The 26,130-nt window shown below is 43.1% G+C and overlaps 1 protein-coding gene across 4 annotated transcripts; it reads right to left on the bottom strand.

Annotated features, from left to right (window-relative positions):
- Nucleotides 1–7,331: 7,331 nt before the first annotated feature.
- Nucleotides 7,332–11,052, bottom strand: LOC100282154 (integral membrane protein like). Of its 4 annotated transcripts, NM_001155066.2 has the most exons (6): nt 10,744–11,052; nt 9,867–10,087; nt 9,197–9,381; nt 8,915–9,115; nt 8,229–8,390; nt 7,332–8,009 (listed from the first exon to the last, which is right to left on the bottom strand). In NM_001155066.2, the coding sequence occupies exons 2-6, from the start codon at nt 9,994–9,996 to the stop codon at nt 7,689–7,691; spliced, it is 999 nt and encodes a 332-aa protein (NP_001148538.1). In that variant the 5' UTR covers nt 9,997–10,087; nt 10,744–11,052; the 3' UTR covers nt 7,332–7,688. The 4 variants fall into 4 exon arrangements, with proteins under 4 accessions (NP_001148538.1, NP_001398970.1, NP_001398969.1 ...); XM_008669730.4 differs by lacking the exon at nt 9,867–10,087 and having other exon boundaries at nt 7,361–8,009; nt 10,744–10,899; NM_001412041.1 differs by having other exon boundaries at nt 8,915–10,087.
- Nucleotides 11,053–26,130: the final 15,078 nt, after the last annotated feature.

Genomic DNA, 26,130 nt, shown 5'->3' with positions numbered 1-26,130 from the left:
AGTCTGTCTTTGGTGGGTTGTGTAAATTAGAAAATATGTAACTGTAGCTGAAACTGTTTAACATTGTTTACATAATAAAGTTTGAAATAGAATTATGATAAAAGTTAAAAGATGACATATGAAAGCTGGCTGAGACGGCCCTAAGCCTAACCGTGGATATTTGTCATCTGAAACTTTGGCTTCATGCAGAATCAGTCACCTTATGCAGAATCAGTCACCTTAAGCCTAACCCTGTCAGATCATAATTTGTTTGGTACGACCCGTGTCCAGTGTAAGATAGGGTTGGATTAACATGTGCCTCCTTATGCCCTGTTTGGAAATGGATTTTTCTCGTAGCACATTATTTCGGTACTACGGTCTACAATATGACGTGACACAATACCACAATTTAAACAAAAACAGAGTAAAATCACAGTATTTGTCCATACATAGCACTGTTTGGTAGAACAGTATTTGGCTTATATAAACGAGACAAGTTCAAATTTAAATACTAGTGAAACAAGCATCGACAAGTTTGCTGCAAGACAAGCATCGACACTTCCAATCAAAAGTTTGCTGCAACCAATACAAATCCAATTTTGCTTCTATTCAAGTTGGTCTTCGTGATAATCCAGCGAAAACATAAAGAGAAGTTCAAATTCAGTTTTGCTTATATTTTCCACAAGTTGGTCTTCGTGTGCCAACCTGCTTTAACCTGGCAGAGAATAATGATTAGTGACCATGATAATCAGAGTTAGGTAAACTCATAACTGCACAGATTTGACTAAAGAAATGCACAGATTTATATTGTGTATAAATACATATGTAGTCCACAATCTGTTGTGCAAGCTAGCTATAAGTTGAAAGTAGGAATAGATGTGGAGAAATTTCTTTAGCAGGAAGAGAAGAGAGGATGAAGACATGTAAATTATCAGCCAATGGTTAGATGGAAATCATTCTCATGAGCGTACACCTATCCACACTTGAATCCTTTCGGGGAAAAACATGTCGAAGAACTTATACAAGGACATAAGGGAGAAGGAAATTTTTTGCAAACTGGTAGATCTTCTAATTGACAGCAAAATGGAAGAGATGTTTCAGTTGACGAACAATTAGCAATATTTCTGTTTTGCCTTTCAACAAATGCAAGTAATCGATCCATACAAGAACGGTTTCAGCATAGCGGAGAGACTATTAGTCGATATTTCAATCTTGTACTTGAAGCTATTGTCTCATTATCATCTAGGATGATACAACTACCTCCAATCAATACCCCAGTTGTTATATCTAGCAACCCCAAGTTTATGCCATACTTTAAGGTAACTTATGCCCTATTTGATTTTAAGTAACTCATGCTATACTTGAAGGTATTATACTTTAACTATTATATTTTTTAGGATTGTATTAGAGCGATCGACGGTACTCATGTTCCTATTACTATATCTCCTAGCTTGCAAGACCCATATCGAAATAGAAAGGGTGGTCTATCACAGCTGGTAATGGTGGCGTGTGACTTCAATAGTAAATTTGTGCATGTAAGTGCTGGATGGGAAGGATCAGTTGCAGATGCCCGAGTGTTACAGGATGCAATGGCTCATGGTTTCTATGTTCCTACAGGCAAATTTTATTTAGTTGATGTAGGATATGCAAATACTCCTAATTTTATAGCTCCATATCGTAATGTTCGATATCATTTGCAAGAGCAAGCTAGAAGTAATCTAAGGCCAAGCAATGCAAAGGAGTTGTTCAACCTACGACATGCCCAACTACGGAACCATGTTGAACGCATTATTGGTGTGCTCAAAATGCGTTTCCCTATTCTCAAATGTGCTTCTTATTACTCTATAGAGACTCAAAGAGATATTGTACTGGCTGGTTGTGTACTACACAATTTCATTAAATTCAATGATGGTTCTGAACAATGGCTTAATGAAGATAACATGCAAGTTAATCCTGCCGACATAGTGGATATTCCAGAAGGAGATGAAAACTGCATTGAACATGTGATGTCATGCAATGAACGAAGGCGTGCAGGGAATTTCAAAAGAAATCAGATTGCACAGGCTATGTGGACAGATTATCTAGAACATGTTGCAAACAACTAGTAGCAGTAAACTGATTAACTTGCATTAGTCAGAAATAGACCCAATGATGTAAGCTTCTGCAAGAGACTGCTCTTCACAGCAAATGAATATCTCTCTAGCTTCTTTGTCCCCTTTCAGAAAATTGATTGCCTTGAGTAGTTCAGTTTGAGTTAGAGGCAAACTCTTCAATTTCAACATACATTTGGACATGCTGAACGGATCATTGATTGGATTAGATTGATCTATTTGTTTACTCTTTAAATGAAGTTGCATTTTTGTTAGCTCCTTGTAAGCTTCTAGTTCTTCTTTCCACAAAGCTAGCAAATCATCCATGGCATTGACATTTCTTTTAGTTTTCTTTTTTCCTTTTTCTTCACTGTCACACGTAGTAGCATTAATTTTTCTTTTTTTGGGTCTCACTCATCTCACTAATATCAACTTGTGTCTCTGTACCAAATTGTTCTTCCTCCAAAGCTCTATATTGACTAGTGTTTATGTCCATAATGAACCCATTTTCATTGTTCAAATCAGCACCATCTTCTAATAAGTCAAAAAATGAACTCTACATACCATTAATAGTTGGACTAGGTGTACTTATCTGCACATAATCTTCTTGTTCAGTTTTGTTGGCAATCTTGCATTCTTTTTCTAAAGATCGCCTACAGTTCTTCCCTTCTGCTATTTTACCTGTATAAGCACAAAAAAATCAGCACAACATTGTAGAATCTATGTTAAGGTAAAAGACATAAGTAAAGACTCATACCATTGTAAATCTCATGCAGATCATCGTAGAAAGGGAATGATCTACCATCTCATCTCTGTAAATTCTTTGGTAGATCAGCCCATACCCCACCCACAGTGGTAGCCATTTTCAGATCATTATCCCGACCGAAGCCACTATTTGACACAATGATCTTCACAACATTGTAGTCCTTTTTTAGCCTTTGATCTCTATCCTTCAACTGCGACACTACAAAGTTTGCTGATGTAAACCTTTCATTAATACGTTGTGTCATACTGTTCCATGCCTCTTTGGTCCATCCATTCTGCGCACAATATCTTGGTGAGTTGTACTCTTTGAGGATGCTCACAAAAAACCATGTTCTTCCTTCATTCCAATCCGCTCTAATCTCAATTTTCCCTAGAACAAAAAAAATTCAAATGACATGAACCAAACAGGGATCACCAGAGAAGTGCTAAACTATGCAAACAGTGAACATACCAGCCTTGTCTTCCTTCCCAGATACTCCTCGCATGTTGGGAGCGACAGGGAGGCGAGGGATCTGGGCTGCAGTGTCACGGACGAGGCTCACGGACGAGGCTGGGACAGACGAGGCTGGGACGGCGGTTCACGGCGAGAGTTCCTGGGGACGACGCGCCCGCGGGTGTCCGAGGGAGGTGGGGGAGACTGCGCGGCCTCGGGGGTCTGAGGGAGCTGGGGGAGACGGCGCGGCCGCGGGGGTTCGAGGGAGTGGGGGCGACGGCGTGGTCGCGGGGTCCGAGGGAGCTGAGGGAGACGGCGCGGCCGCGGGGGTCCGAGGGAGCTGGGGGCGACTGCGCGGACGCGGGGTCCGAGGGAGCTGGGTCCGCAACAGGGAGACGTCGGTGAGCCGACGAGGGAGGTGGCGGCTCACGGCGATGGAGAAATGGAGAAATCCTGGGGCGGCGCAGGTCCGACGAACCCTGGGGAGGCGGCGGCTATGGAGAAATGGCGGCGGTCCAAGGAACCCTAGGGAGGCACCGCAGGTCTCCGTGATGGAGAAATGGCTGGCGACAGGTTCTGTGAGAGGACATAGAGAAAACAGAAGGCGCGAGATGGGTCAGGTGGAGGGAAAATTGCGCGCCAACGTGCGCGCGTGAAGAAAAACTTGGGTTCAGACCTGTGTGTCAAATACTGTAAAAATACCACAGTTTTGGCTAAACTATGGTTTTAGAAACTTTGTTTTCTAATGATCTCCCAAACAGATTTTGGTCTAGAATACTCTAGTATTAGCTAATACCACGGTATTTCTCAAAAACCTTAAAAAAACTCCGCTTCCAAACAGAGCCTTATTGGATCTATCGAGTTTTTAAGTGTCAGATTCGTTTTTTTCATGTTTTAGGTCAAAAATTATGGTTCATGATTAGTCGGTGGATTATTGCGGGTCAAAAGCTATATCTCGTACCCGTCTATATTGGTTAGGTGTTTTTTTGTCCCGAGCGGGTCAGATAGGGTTAAACGGTCCATGTTTAATCTGTCTTCAGTGGGTTGTGTAAAATAGAGAATATGTCACAGTAGGTGACACTGTTTAACATTGTTTATAAAGGGAAGTTTGAAATATAATCATGATAAAAGATGACATAGCAGAGCTGGCGGAGACGGCCCTAAGCCTAACCGTGGATATTTTTCTTGTCAAACTTTGGCTTCATCCAATCTATCACTTTTTTGTCATGAAGATCCAGGAGTAGTCACCGACGGCATGAAAGAAAGCGGAAAATGGACAGTGGCGAGTGATGATCGCGCGCATGCAGATCCAAACACAGCCACCGTCTTTTCCAGCTACGGGCCCACAGTGCGTACGTTACCCCGATCTCTGACAGGGTCAAGCAGCACCAGCCGCAAAATCCATTGACACACTGCCCCCCAAATTGTGAGCTCGTACCCAAACCATTTTCACACACTAGCCAGCCATACCATACGTCCATACCATACCGCGAGCTAAATAAAGTTGACTGACTTTGGTAACCATTTTTTTTTCTTAAAAAAACAAAACAAAACGGGCACTACTGGCTATACTTATAGCATTCGGAGGAGTATGTACCCAGAAGCAAATTAGACGCTGGGCAAAAATTACATCTCAACGCTACTCCACCTCTAGAAATCGATATATCTAGAGAACTATACTCAGACTAGAGGTACACCAGCTACTACGGGTGAACTTTGAATGATTTTTTTTGGATGTGATTAAACTGTGATAGCAAGTTGGCATGCAAGGTGCGGCGGTCAAAAATTCAAAATGTATGCGTTGTTCAACTCTTTACCAGTCGTCGCATGCCAAGCGCAAGGTCGGTGTAGCATTTAAAATAGCATCATCATTGGTAGCATCCGCCCACCGTACAGCATGCGTACAGTCAATTGTGCTGGCACCCGCGCTCAACGATACCTTCCGGTAGTGATGATAATTTAACCCAAACATGAAGCTTAAGAATGTGTTTAGTTTGAGGAATAGAGTGATCCATCTTCTTCTCACTCCTCACATTTTTATTTGGTTTGAGGAATAGAATAAGTTGATTCATCACCACCTCATTCCTTATAAGCTAATAATTAGTATATATATATGAGGAGTGGGTTGATTACACCAAGATTAATGGAATGAACTTATGATGCATCATCTCATGAAGCATTGGGTGACTCTACAAACCAAACACACCATAAGTGCTTAACATGAGCGAGCTTCGTAAACCTAAAACTCGATGGATACCTAGCCCGACGATTATGAGCACCTCTTTAGACACCTCAAGAACCCAACGATCATGAAGATATCACTTTAGAGTTTAGACATCTCAAAACCCTCTACATTGATATCACTGTACATGCTATTAGAGCTTGTTCGGTTAGCTTTCAATCCATATGAATTAAGTGAGATCGAGTGAGTTTAAATCTCAAACAAATCAAATTTCTTATTAATTTTTTCAATACTATTTAATCTATGTGTAATGAGAATAACCGAACAGAAGTTCCACCTTCGAGCGTGGTACAGGTGGGTCCGACCGACAGACTTGGGCCCACCTCCAATTATCATATAACCCCCGCACAGCGCGGCCTTTTCTTTCCGTCACCTGTCTGTCTCCCAGGTCCCAGCGAGCCCAGTAGCCCACTCGCTGCCTGCTCTGCTCAACTCGCCGCGTGTTCATCCTTCAGGATGCGCATGGCCGCCGCCGCCACCTACATGCACAGGGACTCCACCCACCCCTCCCCCTCCTCCCGGTCCATCATCTCGTCGCCGCCATGGCGCCCTGATGTACCTTTCCCCACCCACCAGCTGCACCAGGCGGCGGCCGGCCTCTACGACCCGGACCTCGCCGCGACACCTCTGCCGCCGGCGCCGCCGCGCAACAACCACCACCACCTCCGCCCCGGTGCCGCGCGCCGACCTTCCAGCAGGCGCCGCCCACGGCCTTCGCGGAGGCTTCCCACCACATACATCAACGCGGACCCCGCCAGCTTCCGGCGCATGGTGCACCAGGCGACGGGCGCCGCCGAGGATCTACCGCCGCCTCTGGCACCGCCGCACGAGGCGACCCTCTGCCGCCCGGCGCCCTCCCGCGCCGCGACGCTGGACACGTCGGCGCTCCTGCTCGGCGGCGGGTCCGCCCCGAGGACGTTGGAGGTGGACTTGGGGACCGGTGGCGGCGTTGGTGTGGGAGTGGGACTGGGACTGGGCTTCGGCGGCTGCTTCCCGACCTTGGAGTCGTGGGACGCTCTCTCTTGCACTAGCCACCGTTGACGCGGATCAACTAGTAGCTTGCTCTCTACCTTGTCGATCGTCGCTCCTACCATTGTCTCGCACGATTTCCTTGTGCTAGCTGTCGTAAGAAAGAATAGATCGATAGATGCGATGATGATCAGTAACTTGTCTACCTGTTAATCCAATCTCCGTCCAGCTAAGACCTTGTTCGTTTGTGTCGGATTACACCCGAAATCGTTCCAGCTAATTCAAGTTTATATAAATTAGAGAAGCAATCTGGTTAGGAATCGTTCCGACCCACCAATCCGGCACAAACGAACAAGGTCTAATTGATCTCCAATCCGCACAAATACGGGGTTGTTTCAATAATTTGAATTTTGAAACGTGGTACGTCCAAACTTAATTTCCTTAGATAACATTGGGTTAGAATACTGAAACAGTTCAGAATAAAGTAAATTGAGCATCTACTCCCTCCGGTCCAAGTAGTTACAAAAAAAAATATTTTATTGCTAGTGTCTCTGTCTAACTTCTTGGCAACCAGAACAACCTTTCATCCTCTAAAACCGAAGATTGATCTCCATTAAAACGACACGGATGCTTTGGCTAGCTCATAAAACTTCCCAGACGCAAAAATGCATTTTCTAAGTTTTAAATAAATCCATTTCAGCAAATGCAGACCTATATTTTGATTAATCTCTTACTACAGCACATCCCCAGTTCCCCTCGAAATTCAGAAGGATATGTTCCTCAAACTACCGAACTATATGTTCGATAAGATAAAAAAAAACTGTCTTAAACCCTCCGTAGGCCTTGTTCGTTTGTCCTGGATTCATCCAAGAATCATTCGGGTTGATCAAAACTTATATAAATTAGGTAAACAATTGAGCTAGGAACCATTCCAGGCTACGGTTCCGGAAGAACCGAACGGGCCGTAAACCATGTCCGTCTTTCCCCCTCACTGCAAACGATTCAGAGCGCCAAAAAAAAATGAAGCTTTACAGTATACCTGTAACTATAACAATCCAGAGTCTCTACAAGGGACGCGTTTGTTTTGTGCGCGTCAGACATAATGCAGAGCTCCCAATCTGTGATACTCGCGTCACCTCACCAGAAATTTAACCTTCGGAACGAAAAATTCCCCATCTAAATAAAAAGTTTGCAGTCAGATATAGCAAGACTATTTCTCGGCACCGGCCTTTTCTTCGGAACTTCCCTTGAGACTCGCAGACCTCACCGGCAGGATGCTGCGCCGCTCTTTGCCACCTGGTTTAGCAGACGCGTTCCCGTACCATATCATTCCGAGAACGGCCAGGACCATCCCAAGGACTACCTGAAGGTTCAGGCCCTCCTTGCCAAAGAAAAGGAACCCAAGGGACAGAACAAGTACGGTCTTCATGTGGCCTAGGACTTGGAAGGATACGGCAGAGAACCGCCCGATGCAGATGAATTGGCTCAGATTAACACCAATGGCGATGAAGCATGAGAGTGCCAGGAAAAACTGCAGAATCAGGGGGAAAAATGCAGAATAAGTTTCTTGCATAACATTCATGAGATTGGTGAGCTTATAAATCAGTGTTGCAAATTCTCAACCAGATAAAATGCCAGCCTAATCTCCATTTTATCTCTAATAAGCAAACAGATAGACAAATTATATACAGAAGCAGAAGCACAAATTGTGGTGATCACAGAGATAGAAACATTTTTAGTCTGTCCTTACCAGAGCAAGCGATGACAAACTGAACTGATCCACCCTTTTGCCTGTCAACAAGTAATCCGCAAATGGTCCCACTAGCAGCAGTGACCCAGCTTGGGCTGGAGCTGTGTGGCCCAGGAGGTTGAATGAGTTCAGGGAGTACTTGCGTTGGAGAAAATGGACATACTGCAGAAGGAGCAGAAATAAAAGTGAGTCTAAATTGTGCCCATTATATTGGGCACATGACAGGGCCGAAGTCCAAATGAAAAAGTGGCACTTAAATAGTAGAAAAAGCCAAAGTTGTGGAATCAAAAGGTATCACATGTTCAAAATTTGGGAAATGGAGTTATAATTTGTGTAAAGAACAATATATTAGTGGCATCATGATTCATGAGCACATTTATGAAGTCTGACAATTCAAGTATGAAAGATATCAAGTGGCCATGGTGAGTGGCTATTCATAATCTCCAGAAAAAAAAGGAGTTATATCCTAAAGCTGCGGTGATACCAATGAATAATTTGACAACTGCTAATTATCAACAACTTTCCATAATAAACAAGTATCACTGTCACTGAAGTGCCATATTGTCCTTTGAAAAGGCTCAAAGCGCACCGACGAACTTGCAGGTAATTGCAAACAGGAGGTAGCAAGCAATCTTACTGGTTAGGTGACGTATAAGAAATCTGCATTTAAAGATGCTAAAACTCACGTATTGTTGCAAAGCTGTGCTCCAAACAGCTATAACAGCAGCAATTAGACCTCTTGCATTCACACTGACATCAGTAACCGTGCAGACTGCAACTCCTATAAGCACGACCATTATGCTCAGCTTTGTGTCCCGGGAATAATGTACATGATCAAATACAACCTCCAGAAGACATGATGCAGGTATCATGCACAGCTTTGCTATCTGAGCAAGGGAATAAAATGAATATAGATGTTAACGATTCAAGGTCGCATAATATAGCAGCTACTAAAAAATCTCACCAACCTGATAAAAGCCAACAGAGTTCCACATCAAGCTCACATTCATCCCAACAATTGACAAGTTCGAAAATATCACAAATTTAACTAGATCTGCTAGGGGTAAGTGGGATGGCTGACTCAGGCCTAACCAACGAAATAAGATAGTCATCAAGGTAGTAGTCACAAAATGAAGCCCGGTTAATGTTGTGGCTGAAAAAAAAGAGGAAAAGGTAATTAATGACATGACAGGAGATATATCCAAGTTCACATCGATGCACACTTTGTTGAGAATGTCCAGAAATACGGTAGAATCTGCAATCGCCACCTAACATACAGTAAGAAATCACATATGCTAGCATGTTTCGATTGCTTCCACTAATGCCATGAAGGCTCAATTAGCAGAGACACTACCAATTTTGCAAGGAAGTCCATAAGAGGGGAGCCAGGTAGGTTTTAGGTTCTGCAGAAACCTCAAATAGCTGCAGCACTTCATAACTTCACAATAATTCTTCAATCATTAGCAAAGCAAATCTGGTTATTACTTAGGTATTTGGAATCTAGCAATCGCACAACAAAAATACAACACTGCCATAACATAATAGCGCTAAGCAGTCAGAAGCGCAAGAAGTAGAGACCGAAGGTGAAAGTCGGAGGTATGGTAAATAAATCCCTGGACGAGCAGAGCACAGGCATACCGAAACTGAACCCATACGTAGCCATCAAGGCCTTGTTGACCATGATGAGTCCAACCGATGTGGTGACATTGAAACTCCATGCTGCGAAGTCGAGGGCAGCCTTCTTGTCGGATTTCTTCAGAGTACTCATCTCCACTTGCGCGGCTTTCAACTCAACGCTCGCTGGATTACACTCCCCGAGAGAGACCGGTGGTGTGGGATCCGGGAATCCAAAGCTTGAACTGCAGGGAGCGAGGTGACTAATCATAAATATTATAAGTGCAGTGTGATGCAACCAGCCAAGCTCACCCAGCAAAGCAAGCATCAATATCAGATTAGGGAGGAGTAAAGCTGTCATCAGGCATCACTCATCACAAGCTTTGAGCAGTGGGGAGGGGGGGGGGGGGGGGGGGGGGGGGGTTGAGATTTCCGGCAAAGGCCCGTCAGGTAACTAGGCTAAGGCTACACGAGGGTGGATTCCCCACGCCCTGCGTCCATCCAAGTGCAGGATCCAGGACCGGAATCTAGGAGGTCGAGCGGGCCTAACCGGCGCTGGTCAGGTTGAAACGGGCACTTGCTTCCTACTGAGCCTATCAACCGCCGGGCACTGGAGCCGCACGCCATCACGGGCTCACGTCCGACGTCTCGAGCAGAGCAGAGGCCACGGGATCTGACTGAGGCCCCCCAGAAGGAGACGACTCGAGACCACAACGCACGCGCTGCGTCTGGGCCGCGAGGCGAGCAGGCAGCCGGCGGCGCCGAACTGCCTGCCACGGTGCGTAAGGCGAGCAGGCGAGCCCTGCGTGTTGCACGGCCTCTCGACCGTCACCACCGGCCCCGCGAGCGCGAAGGGCAGGGGAGGAGGAGGAGGTAGGAGGAGGAGATGGGCTGCAGTTACCTGCGCCTGCGCTGGCTGGCCTCTCCGCGCCCGCGTTGCTCCGGTGATGCGGGACGGCGTTGCTCCTCCTCCGGCGTCCCGATCTGTGTGATTCGGGTGGGGCCCCGCTCCGAGCCGGCGGGTGGGGGGTGTTGCTGGTGCGTGCCTGGCTGCCTGCAGTCCGAGAAGTCCCGGCCCGTGTCGGAGGGGTGCCAATGTGATGAGTGGCAGTGTGGGTGCCGATGCGAGTGTTGTGTTTGCTCAGCTGGCTCGTTTTCGTTTGGGATCCCTTTGGCTTTTTTTGTTTCGTTGCAACGGCCACACAAACCTCCCAGATGTCGGACTCTGTTTGCTTTATTATAGGAATTTTCCTTTTGCAATTCATTCATTCAAAAGGAACTGAAACCGACCGACTCCTCGGCTGATTGAGATTCGCCATAATTTCCGCGTTTCCCTCTCACGTAAAAGTGGCATGTTTTTTTTTTATTTTCTATCTTTTTTTCAGAAATGTTTGCATTTATATTTTATTTTTTAACCTTTTCTCCGCACCATGAACACCATGAACACCGAGATGAGTTTCTCTGCTAAGGGCTAGTTTGGGAGTCCAAATACCGGGGGAGATTAGATGTGCTAAAATCCCTTTCTTATTCAAAATTATATAAGGAGGGAATTTTAGCCCCTCCGATTTTGTGGCTCTCAAACTAACTCAAATCCCTTTCGAGATTGAAGGAGATTGGAGAGGAAATTATTCATTTCCACCTAAGGTTGGATATCGAGCCAGCTCGACTCGTTATGGCTCGTTACTGTAACAAGCCAGCTCGGCTCGGCTCGTTATACTAACGAGCTAAACATCTGGCTCGACTCGGCTCGTTAGGAAGCTCGAGCCAGCTTGTTAGGCTCGCGAGCTACACAACTAAATACAAAGATCTATGTACATAAATATATATATATATATATATATATATATATATATATATATAACCAAAAAATCATATTTGTAGTGTTTAACACTACAAAACCAAAACTTTTATAATATTATTATCATATTATCGTCCTAGCTTCTAACTTTTAATATTAAATTAAATAACCAAATATGTATTAACTTACATATTTACAAACCCTTATTATAATAAGATAGCAACAAGCATCATTATAAAGCAATTCATCATCCATTCTACAAACATGTAACATTTTATTGCACAACACTAACATCATATACGGCTAGAAACAAAGTTCACAAAATCATATCCGATAATCAAATATTAAATATACAATGTAGGTATGTAGCCATGCAATAATGCAAATATTTAAGCACATGGCACGTCCACACATGTCCATATCACAGATCATAACTACGAGAAACAAGAATATGAGAGATGAGACGACACCAACGACTAGACAAACTTGTATTGTGGCTTGGCTCGTTTGGCTCGCAAGCTAGCTCACGAGCTAACTCGAGCTAGCTCATTAGAGAACTGAGCTAGAATGCTAGCTTGGCTCGCTACAAAATTAAAACGAGCCGAGTTGAGCTACTAACGAGCCGAGTCGAGCGAGTTATCGAGCCACGAGTATTTCGTCCAGCCTTATTTCCACCTCAATCCCCTCCAATCCCGAAGGGGATTTGAGGTTCCCAAAGTAGCCCTAAGGAGGTAAAACTCCCACACCGTTGATTGTTAGCCCAATGAACCCAGAACATTCTGTTTCTAGCGAGAAATTATTTGGGTCCATAGACCGTGGAAGTTTAACTTATATAAAAGTTACCGTAGACGAACTCAAATACGTGGCTCGAGACGTACATGGAGCGGGTGTTTGGTTTGAAAACCAGTTAATTCTAGATAGGGTGGTGTATCATGAGTCTATCCTATAAATTTGGTAAAATGGACTCATTCCTTATATTATTACTAATTATTAATGTATGAGGAATAAAATGGTGATAGATCAACTCATTTCATTCCACAATCCAAACAAGAAAGTGAGGAATGAGAAGATGATGGATTACTTCATTCCTCAAACCAAATAGATTGGTAATTGTTTTTTCATCTTCAAAACCCACTTCCCTTTACCTTATATCTTTTCTTTTACGTGTGGAATACCCATAAAGCCCCTTCAAGCCATGGCCTCTCTAGATAGAACAACCAGTATGGAACATTCTATTGTAGTACCCAAACATCCGAGTCCCATGAGTTTGAGAAATATTTCCTTTAGGGATTGTTTAGGAGCAAGGGAATTGGATGATGCTAAAATCCCCTTGATATTCAGATTGAATAGCAATGGGATTTTAGTCCGTCCAATCCCTTTCATTACCCTTGCTCCCAACACATCTCTTAGCTACAACTTATGCCCAATATTTTTGGGTACCTTGGACATGCATTCTTTGTTTCATGACTTTGTAAGGCACATAGACCCTAGAATCAAGAATGAAACATATATGTGGTATCAGGATGCGACATAGGAAATCAACAAAGTATGGTAACTAACAAAAGGGGTGCTAGAAAAGTTTGTTGGTGTAGATATAAAGGGTGTGTTTGGTTTGACTTTTGCCTTTTGCCCTCTAAAAGTCAAAAGACAAACCAAAGGGTTAGATCTAAGAAGCAGTTTTTTTTCTAAAAGTCGACTTTCTCTCAGTGCAAAACTAAAAGCACTTCGGGACCTGCTTTTAGTGATTTTTGGATGGAACTGTAAAAATATACATGGAAAAGCTTTTAACTGTTTTAGTGGGTTCTACCAAACCGTTTTAAGATTTTTAATAGCTCACAACCCACAACATTTTTTACACAGTGTTGGGGACTTGTTCTCAAATGCTATGAATTAAGAACAATACAACATAGAATGTTAAATGTTAATGCCCTTCGCCCGCTGAAGCACTATTCCCTCAAGGGTTTAATGAACTTCGGACGAAGGTTAAAATAATACAATTACGAAGGTTGAATCTTCGTAATTGAACTCTCAGAAATTATATAATGCGAGATATAAAGCTCGATAGACAAGTAAATTATAAGTAAACGACATCATTTACATATTGAATGAACTTGATGTAATCAAATATTAAATACATTTATACCTCTGCCTTGGCAAAGAATAGTCTCAGAGTAATGCAATTGCAATTACAGGAGTGCGTGAACAGTAAAGGAATATTGTTCACTATTTATAGGCACAGGACACAGCCTGTGAGTAATTACAACCATGCCCCTCATAAAAGTTTACAATATTGACTCAGACCTTTATGGACTAAAAGGTCATTCTATCTTTAAGTCGGTTCGACCCTTCGTCTTCGGACATGTTGTAATACCGAAGCTTCATGAATGGTGCCTTCGGCGTCACGTACGAGCAGCTTCAGCCGAAGCTGTCTCTTTCTGCAGGACCTTCGGCGACGAAGCATGGACCCAACAGTAGCCCCTTCGCGATGCTAGATCGTTTTTCGTAACGAGCTTGATCCGTGAAAAAAGTCTCTTAGGCTTCAGGAAGCCGAAGGTCCGAAAAACACCTTCCCTGAGCTCGTTGTCGAGAAACGATACAGTTTCCGAGCGCGTAGCGGTCCCACCCTGCAGGTTTACTATTTGGTCTTTGCGGCCCACCGCGCAACGGGTGCAAGCAGCTAGGGATGAAAACGGTCGGAAACGGTATTTTTTCGGTAACCAGTTTTTAGTCGTTTTTCGAATAAATAGGATATAGAATATACAATACAAATTTGTATTCTTGTTTTTAACATCCAGCTTGTTAAGATTCATAAAATATAAACCTCAAATTCATCCTACATTTTCTTAGATAATAGATATAAATTTCGGTATGGATTCGGAAATAAATCCGGTAATTTTTTCAACTTTTTGTGTTGTAGGGAGCAAATAATACATAAAACAATGTATGTAATATTTTATTCATATTTGTACTAATGTGCTTGATAACATAACAAAAGATCAACATCAAATTTTATACATATCTATTTTAAAATATTAAATTTGTCCTAACAGTTCGGATTACCACTTTCATCCCTACAAGCAGCTGTTTGCCTGGTGTAAAAATCCTGACAATTCACCTTCTTACCTGCAGCACTATATAAACAGACGGGTAGGTGTGAAGTTACCACAGCATTCATTGCTATTGCACTGTTTTGCTGCCAAAATTTTTAACCATAGCCGAAGCTTGACTCTCGTAATGAGACGAAGCTTCAGTTTAGTGCCTACTTCGTCAGAAGAAAAACTTCGGGAGAAGAAGTTATTTAGCTCCCAAGAAATCTTTCAAGAAATTCAAAATTAAATGGCCAGAGTGCGCTCTACCGCTAGAGTTGAGCGTGAGGGAGGCGAAGCCGAAGGAGCGGAAACTGTTCCTATCTCCGAAGCAATGCAACGATCCGGATTGGTGACCTCGGAAGGAATCCCCACTGCCGAGACAGAACAGACTGTTGCCGATACAGAACAAGCTGCTGCCGAAGCGGAGGAAGGAGATATTGAGGAAGCTGATTCCGATGATGATTACCATATCGCCGTACCGAGCAAGCACAGCCATTTGGACTTCGGAAAGTCGACTGTCTCCAAGGCTGATTTCTCCAAAATGGTGAACTCGGGCTATTTCAGTGAAAATGAGAAGAAGCTGCTTCGCTTCGGGGGGGGGGAGAAACTACCCCGAAGCCAGAAAAGGATGAAATAGTTATTTTCAAGAGTTTTCTGAAGGCTGGGTTGAGATTTCCTTTGAATAGAATGATTTCTGATGTGCTGCAAAAGTTTGGGATCTATTTTCATCAACTGACTCCTAACGCCATTGTCAGGCTTAGCGTTTATATCTGGGCTCTCCGAAGCCAGGCGGTGGAGCCGTTTGCCGACAGCTTTTGTCGAGTTCATGAGCTGCATTACCAGACTAAGGCCAGAAAAGATGGATTGCATGAAAATTTTGGTTGTTATAATTTTGCGTATCAGAAAACCACAAAGTTTCATGTGATCAGTTACCGAAGCAAATGGCCGGCAGGCTGGAAGTCAGAATGGTTTTATGTCAAAGTTGACGAAGACAAAGAGAAGCTGGTACAGAGCCCTCTTGAATTGATCTTCGGAGAAACAAGACCCCGATGCAAAATGGCAGTAGAAGGTCCAACTTGGGCTGCACTGGCTGAATTCAAAATTATTGCAGAACATATTGGCACTAGAGATTTAGTGCAAGAATTTCTGGCCTTCAGGGTATTTCCAACTATGAAAGAGTGGACTATGCCGAAGCTTAAAGGGGAAAAGAAAGAGGGGGAACTTGTCCGACTACTCTATTATTATAAGTTTAAGAAATATTTTAAAGCACCCTGCCAAGAATGGCTGGATACTATTGAAATAATGAGTAATGAAATTCTTGGAAATTACTCCAAAAAAGAGGACCAGCTGATGACAGCAGCCTTCGGCACTCGGCCGAAGCGAAGGCTGAACAGGGTGCTTGATGCTATAGGATTTGAATATGCTGATTATGGTCGACTGGGCGGAGATGCTGGAGGCCCGAAGCGGAAAAGAATTGCCAGTGCTACTAACGAAGAGGTTGCCAAGGTAGCTAAAAAGAAAAAGAAAGATTCTAAAAAACTTAGTCCTGAAGAGTTAAACCCTGAGCCGAAGGTGGCCACTGCAAGAAAGAGAAAAAGTGCATCTCCGAAACCGGAAACGTTGGTTCGAGAAGAAGGTACCCCTGCAACGCCTTCTGCTGTTGAAGTAGAAGAGATTATGAAGGTAATGACTGAACCCTTGCCTATCAGGCTAAGTCCGCTGGCACTGGAACTGACGAAATTTTTTCAGAAGGACAAGGTAGCTTCGGCAGACGAAGGTCCTGCACTGCTGAAAAAACAAAGGATTATTCAGATAGCAGATGTAATTCATGGGACACCGTCTCCAACACCGGCATCAAGAATTGCCATTGGTCAGACTGTCGAAACTGCCGAAGCTAAAGGCGCCGCAGCCGAAGCCATCAGAGCAGAAATCTTCAAAGCTGAAACTGGCGCAGCCGAAGCTGCTGGGGCTAAAATCGGGGTTACAGAAGATCCGAACCTAGAAGAGACACTTGAAGTTATCGATAACATACTCCTGAAAATGACTGAGGAAGAACCTGTTGTGGCTGCGGCAAGCACAGCTACTGAAAAGGGGAAAGAACAAGCTGAGGACATTTTGGAGGAAGAAGATTTTGAATTTCAAGATTTACTTGGGCAAGGACTGACAGACGCTGAAAAAGCAGAGCTTAAAAATGTGCCAGAGCCTGCGGATATAAGCCAGGGGCTACACTGTTCGGTGGAGTTAACGAAGGAAAACTGAGGTGCCTTCGAAACCGCAGCGAAGCTAAAATTGTTAGAACTCTCTGCAAAAACATTGGCTTGCCGAAGCTAGAAGCGGACCTCTGCCGTTATCAACGACACCATATCGCCGGAAGCTTGCTTTATGCTAACTTCAAGGTAACAAATATTTTTGTTATTTTATTACTATTATTATTACCTTTTTGGTCGTGTTCTAACGAAGATCGTTTCGACAGAGCATATTATTAAGCAAGGTTCTAAAAATGCAACAAGATCTCGAAGAAGAGAAGAATAAAGCCGTCATCCAAGATTTAGCTGAAAAAGTTGAAAATTACGAAGCTAATCTGAAAAAGAAAGACTTCACCATCCAGGACCTTGAAATCATGGTTAAAGAGCTCGAAGGTGCATTAGAAAAGAAAGATTTCGTTATTCAGACCATGGAGGGTTCTTTGGCTGAAGTCCAAACTGAGAATGACAAGTTAAAGAATGAATTGCTCCAACAGTCAGAAAAATTTGAGCAAGAAAAGAAATATCTTGAAGCAAGCCTGAAAACCGAGGTGGATAAAAATTCAAATTTGCAGAAATCCTTTAAAGAACTTCAAGAGAAATGCTTGAGCTTCGGCAGCCGATGCGTGCAGCGGCTAAAGGATGTGTTTCATTCTGTTGGAGCCAGCTCCGCGAAATTTACACCTTCAGCTGAAAATCTGCCCAGCACATTAGAATATATTGAAGGCGAAGTTGATGCCCTTGACGAAGTTATTGGTGGACACGCCGACTTCTGTGCCCTAGTAGCTTCTCGGGGCACAGCTACTGCTTTTCTGAAGGCTGGCTGCACACATGGAAATATTGTGAACAGACCAAACTTCAGCTTGTCAGCATCAGATCTGATAGATATCCCAAGCCTAGCCCGAAGCATTGGAAATAGATTCATGACCCAGATCTGGGTAAGCGGCGGGCGAAAAATGGCAGGTGACGAAGCTCGAAGCCATCTTAAGCCGGTAAGAAACTTATGTTTGTTACTTTTACCTTCTCCTTTGAAATTTGCACCTTTCTTATTCTGATGTTTGATATACACAGGATGACGAAGCTGATGAATGGCGAAGCTGAAGTTTGATAAGGCTGAAGACGAAACCTAGGCTGAAGCTTAAAGTTGTTTACAATATGCTCTCCTGCAAAAATTCTGGAAAAACTCTTGTAATATAGCTATGGAACAACTCATGTAAATTTGTACATACCTTGTAATATATTTTGTCATCCTTATCCGCATACAGTCTGCTTTGCTGTGGACGAAACTTCTCTTTTGAGCCGAAGGCGAAAAACACCTTCCCTTCTTTTCGTACACAACGAAGCATAAAATTGTTTTCCTTCGAAGCTTTTCCTCATTTCTGAAGCATCTGTCTTCTTTGTGTAGTATGATGAAGATTCTATATATGTCTAAATGAATGTTTATGAATGCAAATGACATGATGAAATGTACTGTGCAAATGAATATTGGGACACATGTTCAAAAACCATAAGCACATCCCTTCATCCCCTCAAGAATGATACAAATCTTTTTGCCGTTTACTTTTCGGCTTCACCGTTTACTTTTCGGTGTATCAGCGTTGACTTTTTGCTGTAAGCCTCCCTTGGGAGCTTCTTCGCCTTTTACTTTCAGTGGAATCAGCGTTTATTTTTCGCTGTAAGCCTCCCTTAGGAGCTTCTTCGCCTTTTACTTTCAGCGGAATCAGCGTTTATTTTTCGCTGTAGGCTCTGCATTACCTTAGGAACGACTTTTGAGCTTCTCCCTGTTTCCTTTTCTTTTTTCCTTTGCATTTACATTTACATTTTTTGTGGGATATCATTCTCATAGAATTGAAATAAGGAAAATTACATGTTGTGGCCCCATTAAAAACCTTTCTCCCCCTTTGGAAAGGAAAAGGGTGCCACAAAAAAGAATATAAAAAATTACATCAAACTAAACATAATATCGCCGAAGCTCATCCGCATTCCATGATCTAGGAATGTCGTTGCCGTCCATATCCTTCAATCTGTAGAAACCAGGTCTTGTCGAAGATACTACCAAAAAGGGACCTTCCCACTTCAGCTGTAATTTGCCTACCGTCTCAGGGTTGGCTACCCTTCGAAGTACCAAGTGTCCTGGTTCAATGTTCTTCAGCTTGACCTTTCTGTCACGCCACTTTATTGTTTCAGCTTGATATTTATTGATGTTTTCCACAGCTTGAAGTCTGATCCCTTCAATAGCATCTTTTTCTACAGAGCAATCAACTTCGTCTTTGCTTTTTGCCGAAGCTACTGTCCTTATTGATCCTGCTTTGGCCTCTTCTGGGGTTATTGCTTCGTCACCGAACAATAGTTTAAAGGGGGTAAAGCCTGTTGATCTTGACATGGTTGTGTTATGACTCCACACCACTTTGATTAACTCGTCTGGCCATTTTCCCCTGGGCTGATTGAAGATTGACTTCATTATGCCTGTCATTATGATCCCATTAGCTCTTTCGACAAGTCCATTTGACTCTGGGTGTCGGACTGATGCAAAATGAATCTTCGTGCCAATTTGATCACAAAATTCTCTGAAGGCTTCAGAATCAAACTGTGTCCCATTATCCACAGTGATAGCCTTCGGCACTCCGAAGCGACAAACAATGTTTTGCAAGAAAAACTTTTGAATAGTAAATGAAGTTATTGTAGCTAAGGGCTTTGCCTCAATCCATTTGGAAAAATATTCCACTGCCACCACCACATATCTTAAGTTCCCCTGTGCTGGTGGTAATGGACCTAGCAAATCAAGACCCCACCTTTGCAACGGCCAAGTGGGTTGTATTAATTGAGTTAAAGACGAAGGTTGTTTTTGATCTCTTGCACATTTCTGACAACCTTCACACTTTTGAACTAAATCCGCTGCATCCGAAGCTGCCTTTGGCCAATAAAATCCTTGGCGAAAAACTTTCCCAAGCAAGGGCCTAGATCCAATGTGAGATCCACACAGACCTGCATGTATGTCCTTCATTAATTCTATACCTTCGGATCTGGATAAACACTTGAGCAATGGGGAACAGACCCCACGCTTGTATAACTCCCCTTCTATTATGACATATGGTCGAGCTCTTGCTTCTATTCTCCTGTTATAAGCTTCGTCGTCTGAAAGAAAATTACCCTGAAGGAAAGAGATGATCTCAGTTCTCCAATCTTCACTATAAACAGGGGATATGTTAAGGATTGCTCTTTCAAGAAGCTCGACCGAAGGTGCTTTTATTGTTTCAAAAAATACTTCCGGAGGTATAAGCAGCCCCTGGGCTGCTGACTTAGCCAATAGATTAGCGTATTCATTTTCTCCACGAGGAATATTTTTGACAGAGAAACCTTCGAAGGAAGCCTCAATCCTTCGGACTGTATCTAGATACTTTTCGAGCTTCGGGTCTCTTGCTTTGTAGCTCTTGTCAATATGACCAGAGATAACTTGAGAATCAGTTTTAAGAATGGCCCTTCTGATTCCCATTGCCTTTAATTTCCGAATACCCAAGAGCAGAGCTTCATACTCAGCGATGTTATTTGTGCAACTAAAATCAAGTCTTGCCGCATAACAAGTTTTAACTTTGGAAGGTGAAACCAACACAGCAGCTGCTCCTGCTCCGAAGGTTCCCCAAGACCCATCGCAAAACACTGTCCATGCTTCGGCATCTTTATTTGTTTCTTCCTCCTAAGCCCCTGGCGTCCAGTCAGCAATGAAGTCTGTTAACGCCCGGGACTGAATCGAAGATCTATGAACATAATCAATACAAAATTCATTGAGCTCTGCAGCCCATTTTCCAATCCTTCCAGTAGCTTCTCGGTTTCTCATAATATCCTTCAGAGGTTGTGAAGAAGGAACAATTATGTTGTAAGCTTGAAAATAGTGCCGAAGCTTCCTGGAGGCCATCAAAACAACATACAGTACCTTCTCCAACTCTGTATAATTTTTCTTTAATAAACTAAGAACCTCGGATACAAAATATATTGGGGCCTGCCTCTTAACTTGGCCTTCAGGCTTCTCCTGGACAAGTGCTGCACTTACCGCTGAGTGCGAAGCTGCCACATATAATAACAAAGGAGCCCCTGGCGTAGGTGGAGTTAATGTTGTTAGATCTATCAAATATTGCTTCAGCTCTTCGAAGGCTTTCTGCTGGATTGGTCCCCATTGAAAGACTTCGGCTGACTTCAGCACTTCGAAGAATGGTAAGTTTCTCTCTGCTGATCTGGATATGAATCTGTTAAGAGATGCCAGCCTTCCTGTCAATCTTTGAGCCCCCTTTTTTGTACTTGGTGGTTCCATTCGAAGTATAGCTTCGATTTTACTTGGGTTGGCCTCAATTCCCTTTGTTGAAACTAGGCAACCAAGAAATTTCCCCTTCTTTACTCCGAAGACACATTTTTCTGGATTCAGCTTTAGACCAGCCTGTCTAAAATTAGCGAAGGTCTCCTGTAAATCAGCAATGTGGTTATCTTGCTTCGTGCTTTTTACAATGATATCATCAACATAAGTTAGTACATTCCTGCCTATCTGAGAATGGAGAACCTTCGTTGTCATTCTGCTGAAGCTTCCTCCAGCATTTTTAAGCCCCTCGGGCATCCGAAGGTAGCAATATGTCCCACTAGGGGTTATGAAGCTGGTTTTCGGTTCATCCTCCTTCTTCATCCAGATTTGATGATAGCCTGAATAGCAATCCAGCAAACTCATAAGCTCTGATGAAGCTGCTGCATCGACTAAAGAATCTATCCTTGGCAATGGAAACTCGTCCTTCGGACATGCCTTATTGAGGTCAGTAAAATTGATACACATTCTCCATTTACCATTGGCCTTCTTCACCATAACAGTGTTAGCCAACCATTCTGGGTATTTTACCTCTCTAATAACTCCGGCACTGAGGAGTCTTTTCACTTCATTCCGAGCACCTTCAGCCTTGTCATCAGACATCTTCCGAAGCCTCTGCTTCCTGTGTCTAAAGGATGGATCAACATTGAGCGAGTGCTCAATAACATCCCTGTTAACTCCACAAAGATCATTAGCTAACCAAGCAAAAACATCTTTATTGTTGAACAAAAACCTTATCAAGGTTTTCTCCTGCTCTTCAGACAATTGAGATCCCAATAGCACCTTCTGCTCTGCTATATCCTCACATAAGAGCATGGGTTTCAGCTGGTCAGCTGAAGCAGCTTTTTCCCTTCTGAACTTGTATTGCTCACAAGCTTCAGTTCCATCTATATTATGGATTGCTTTTGAGTCTGTCCAATTTCCTTCGGCCCTTCTGGCAGCTTCTTGACTTCCATGAATAGCAATGGGCCCTTGGTCCGATGGTATCTTCATGCAAAGATAAGCTGGATGTAGAATTGCTTCGAAGGCATTGAGAGTACCACGACCAATAATTGCATTGTAAGGGTATTTCATGTCAACAATATCAAACACAACTTGTTCAGTCCTTGTGTTGTTGATAAATCCGAAGGCCACTGACATTGAGATTTTGCCGAGTGCTACAATCTGCCTTCCTCCGAAGCCGCAAAGGGGATGTGTGGCATCAAGAATTTTATCTTCGGGCTCTTGCATCTGTCTGAAGGCCTTAGCAAATATGATATCAGCTGCACTGCCTGTATCAACCAAAACATTGTGGACCAGAAATCCTTTGATAACACAAGAGATAACCATAGCATCGTTGTGTGGGTAATCCTTGAGTTGAAGATCCTCTTGGGAGAAGGTAATAGGAATGTGAGACCATCTTGACTTGATGAAGGGTCCTTGCACCCCGACATGTTGTACCCTTCTCTGTGCCTCCTTCTTCTGCTTCTTATTGACTGGCTCTGAACATGAACTGCCTGTTATCGGGAGTACCAGCTTCGGAGCCGAAGCAGCTCCGTCTTGAATGTTGAACGAAGCCATCAGCTCAGAAAAGTGGAAGTGAGTTCACCGGAGGTGGGCGCCAATGTTGGGGACTAGTTCTCAAATGCTATGAATTAAGAACAAGGCAACATAGAATGTTAAATGTTAATGCCCTTCGCCCGCTGAAGCACTATTCCCTCAAGGGTTTAATGAACTTCGGACGAAGGTTAAAATAATACAATTACGAAGGTTGAATCTTCGTAATTGAACTCTCAGAAATTATATAATGCGAGATATAAAGCTCGATAGACAAGTAAATTATAAGTAAACGACATCATTTACATATTGAATGAACTTGATGTATTCAAATATTAAATACATTTATACCTCTGCCTTGGCAAAGAATAGTCTCAGAGTAATGCAATTGCAATTACAGGAGTGCGTGAACAGTAAAGGAATACTGTTCACTATTTATAGGCACATGACACAGCCTGTGAGTAATTACAACCATGCCCCTCATAAAAGTTTACAATATTGACTCAGACCTTTATGGACTAAAAGGTCATTCTATCTTTAAGTCGGTTCGACCCTTCGTCTTCGGACATGTTGTAATACCGAAGCTTCATGAATGGTGCCTTCGGCGTCACGTACGAGCAGCTTCAGCCAAAGCTGTCTCTTTCTGCAGGACCTTCAGCGACGAAGCATGGACCCAACACACAGCCCGCAACAACTTTTTTCACAGCCATACCTAACCAGACAAAACTAAAGTCCCCATGCAAAAAAGTACAAATCTAACCACGTTAAGCAGTGTCAACTTTTTTTTTCAAAAAGTAAATAAAATACAAAAAAACGGAAAATAGAGTGCTTACCGATCGCTCTAGCGATAAAAATTTAAAATGTGACCGGTGTGAGCTATCTCCAACCATGTCTTGGTTGATTCAATAACACAGAAATATGTAGCGTGAGTCGCAAGAGATCCAGTAGGGCTGATTCCTCTATAAAAACCTGAAAACAGGTCAACCGCAATATTTATCAAGATCACTATTGATGCTTATTAATGCAGAACAGTGTATAATTTGGCAGGTACTAAGCTCATGTATACAATTATTAGAGTGAATTCCAATGTTTTCGATTATGAATAATTCTATTGCAACCCCACTAATTACAATAGAACTATACATATATTTGGAAATATATATACAAACCTCAAATTATTTTTGACTAATTTGATATATGTAGTTTCCAACTCTGTCTATGTTGTCTCATGCATATGTTGGTGCAGCATAGCCTGGTCGCAAGTCGAGGTACAAGGAGGAGAGTTGCTTAGTGAAAGTCGCCTAGAGGGGGGTGAATAGGCGAAAACTGAAATTCACAAACTTTAAGCACACTACAAGCCGAGATTAGCGTTAGAATAAAATCCGAGTCCGGGAGAGAGAGGAAAACAAATCAACCAAGAAAATAAAGTGGATGACACAGTGATTTGTTTTACCAAGGTTCGGTTCTAAAGAACCTAGTCCCCGTTGAGGTGGTCACAAAGACCGGGTCTCTTTCAACCCTTTCCCTCTCTCAAACGGTCACGTAGACCGAGTGAGCCTTCTTTCTTAATCTCATGGGTCACTTAGACCCCGCAAGGATCACCACACAATTGGTGTCTCTTGCCTCGCTTACAAAGCTTGAGAGTAAGAAGTGAGAAAGAAAAGAAAGCCAAGCCAAGCAAACAAGAGCAACAAGGAACACAAAGAATCCTCTCACAAGTCCTAATGCGCTAGAGTTGAATTTGAGACTTTGAGCGGATCGACGATCACTTGAATTGTGTCTTTGGAGTGAAGTGTATTGCTCTTGTATTGAATGCACTGTTGTGAATGCTTGGATGGTTGGAGTAGAGGTGGTTGGGGGTATATATAGCCCTCAACCACCAATTCAACGGTTGGGGGTGGCTGCTGTCGATGGGCGCACCGGACAGTCCGGTGCGCCATCGGACAGTGTCCGATGCGCCAGCCACTTCACCCAACCGTTAGGGTTCTGACGTTTCGACCGTTGGAGCTTTGTCTTCTGGTAGCACCGGACAGTCCGGTGATGCACCAGACAGGTACTGTTCACTGTCCGGTGCGCCTCTGGCGGCTGCTCTATCTTCTGCGTGAACTGTCCGCGCACTGTAGCGTTGCAGGCGACCGTTGCAGCCGACCTTTGCGCTGGCTAGCCGTTGCTCCGCTAGTGCACCGGACAGTCCGGTGGCACACCAGACAGTCCAATGAATTATAGCTAAGCGCGGCCTTAGAAACCCGAAGGTGAAGAGTTCAGAGTCGTACGGCCCTGGTGCACCGGACACTGTCCGGTGGCACACCGGACAGTCCGGTGCGCCAGACCAGGGTGCTCTTCGGTTTCTTTTGCTCCTTTATTTTTGAACCCTAACTTGATCTTTTATTGGTTTGTGTTGAACCTTTATGCACCTGTAGAATATATAATCTAGAGCAAACTAGTTAGTCCAATTATTTGTGTTGGGCATTCAACCGCCAAAATTATTTATAGGAAAAGGTTTAACCCTATTTCCCTTTCAATCTCCCCCTTTTTGGTGATTGATGCCAACACAAACCAAAGCAAATATATAAGTGCAGAATTGAACTAGTTTGCATAAGGTAAGTGCATAGGTTGCTTAGAATTAAACCAATTTATAGTTTCACTAGATATGCATGGTTTGCTTTCTTTTATTTATATTTTGGACCACACTTGCACCACTTGTTTTGTTTTTGCAAATTCTTTTGGAAAATCTTTTCAAAGTCTTTTTGCAAATAGTCAAAGGTATATGAGTAAGATAGCAAGAAACATTTTCAAGATTTGAAATTTTCTCTCCCTGTTTCAAATGCTTTTCCTTTGACTTAAACAAAACTCCCCCTGAATGAAATTCTCCTATTAGTTTTCAAGAGGGTTTTAATATATATCAATTGGAAATATATTGAGATGCTAGTTTTTGAAAAACTTATACCAATTGAAAACGTTATTTTGAAAATTTTGAAATTAGGTGGTGGTGCGGTCCTTTTGCTTTGGGCTAATACTCTCTCCCCCTTTGGCATTAATCGCCAAAACAGAGACTTTGTGAGCCCTTGTACTTTCTCCTCCATCGGTAAATAAAATATGAGTGAAGATTATACCAATCGGAGAGTGATGTGGAGTGGCTGCGAAGGGTAAATGATACCGACAGAGTGAAGTGGAAGCCTTGTCGTCGCCGAAGACTCCATTTCCCTTTCAATATATGACTTAGCAAGAAATACACTTCAAAACACATTAGTCATAGCCTTGGTACACAAATAATAAG

Source organism: Zea mays, chromosome 2 (genome assembly GCF_902167145.1).
Source record: "Zea mays cultivar B73 chromosome 2, Zm-B73-REFERENCE-NAM-5.0, whole genome shotgun sequence".
Taxonomy (NCBI): Eukaryota; Viridiplantae; Streptophyta; class Magnoliopsida; order Poales; family Poaceae; genus Zea; species Zea mays.
Note: the sequence above shows the minus strand (reverse complement) of the source record. Positions and strands in the feature narration are given on the sequence as shown.

Coding starts and splice junctions, on each gene's coding strand:
- LOC100282154 (NM_001155066.2), bottom strand. CDS start 9,996: ATGAGTACTCTGAAGAAATCCGACAAGAAGGCTGCCCTCGACTTCGCA. Junction 9,382..9,866: donor TACGTATGGGTTCAGTTTCG/GTATGCCTGTGC, acceptor CTTTTTTTTCAG/CCACAACATTAACCGGGCTT. Junction 9,116..9,196: donor ACTCTGTTGGCTTTTATCAG/GTTGGTGAGATT, acceptor TCCCTTGCTCAG/ATAGCAAAGCTGTGCATGAT.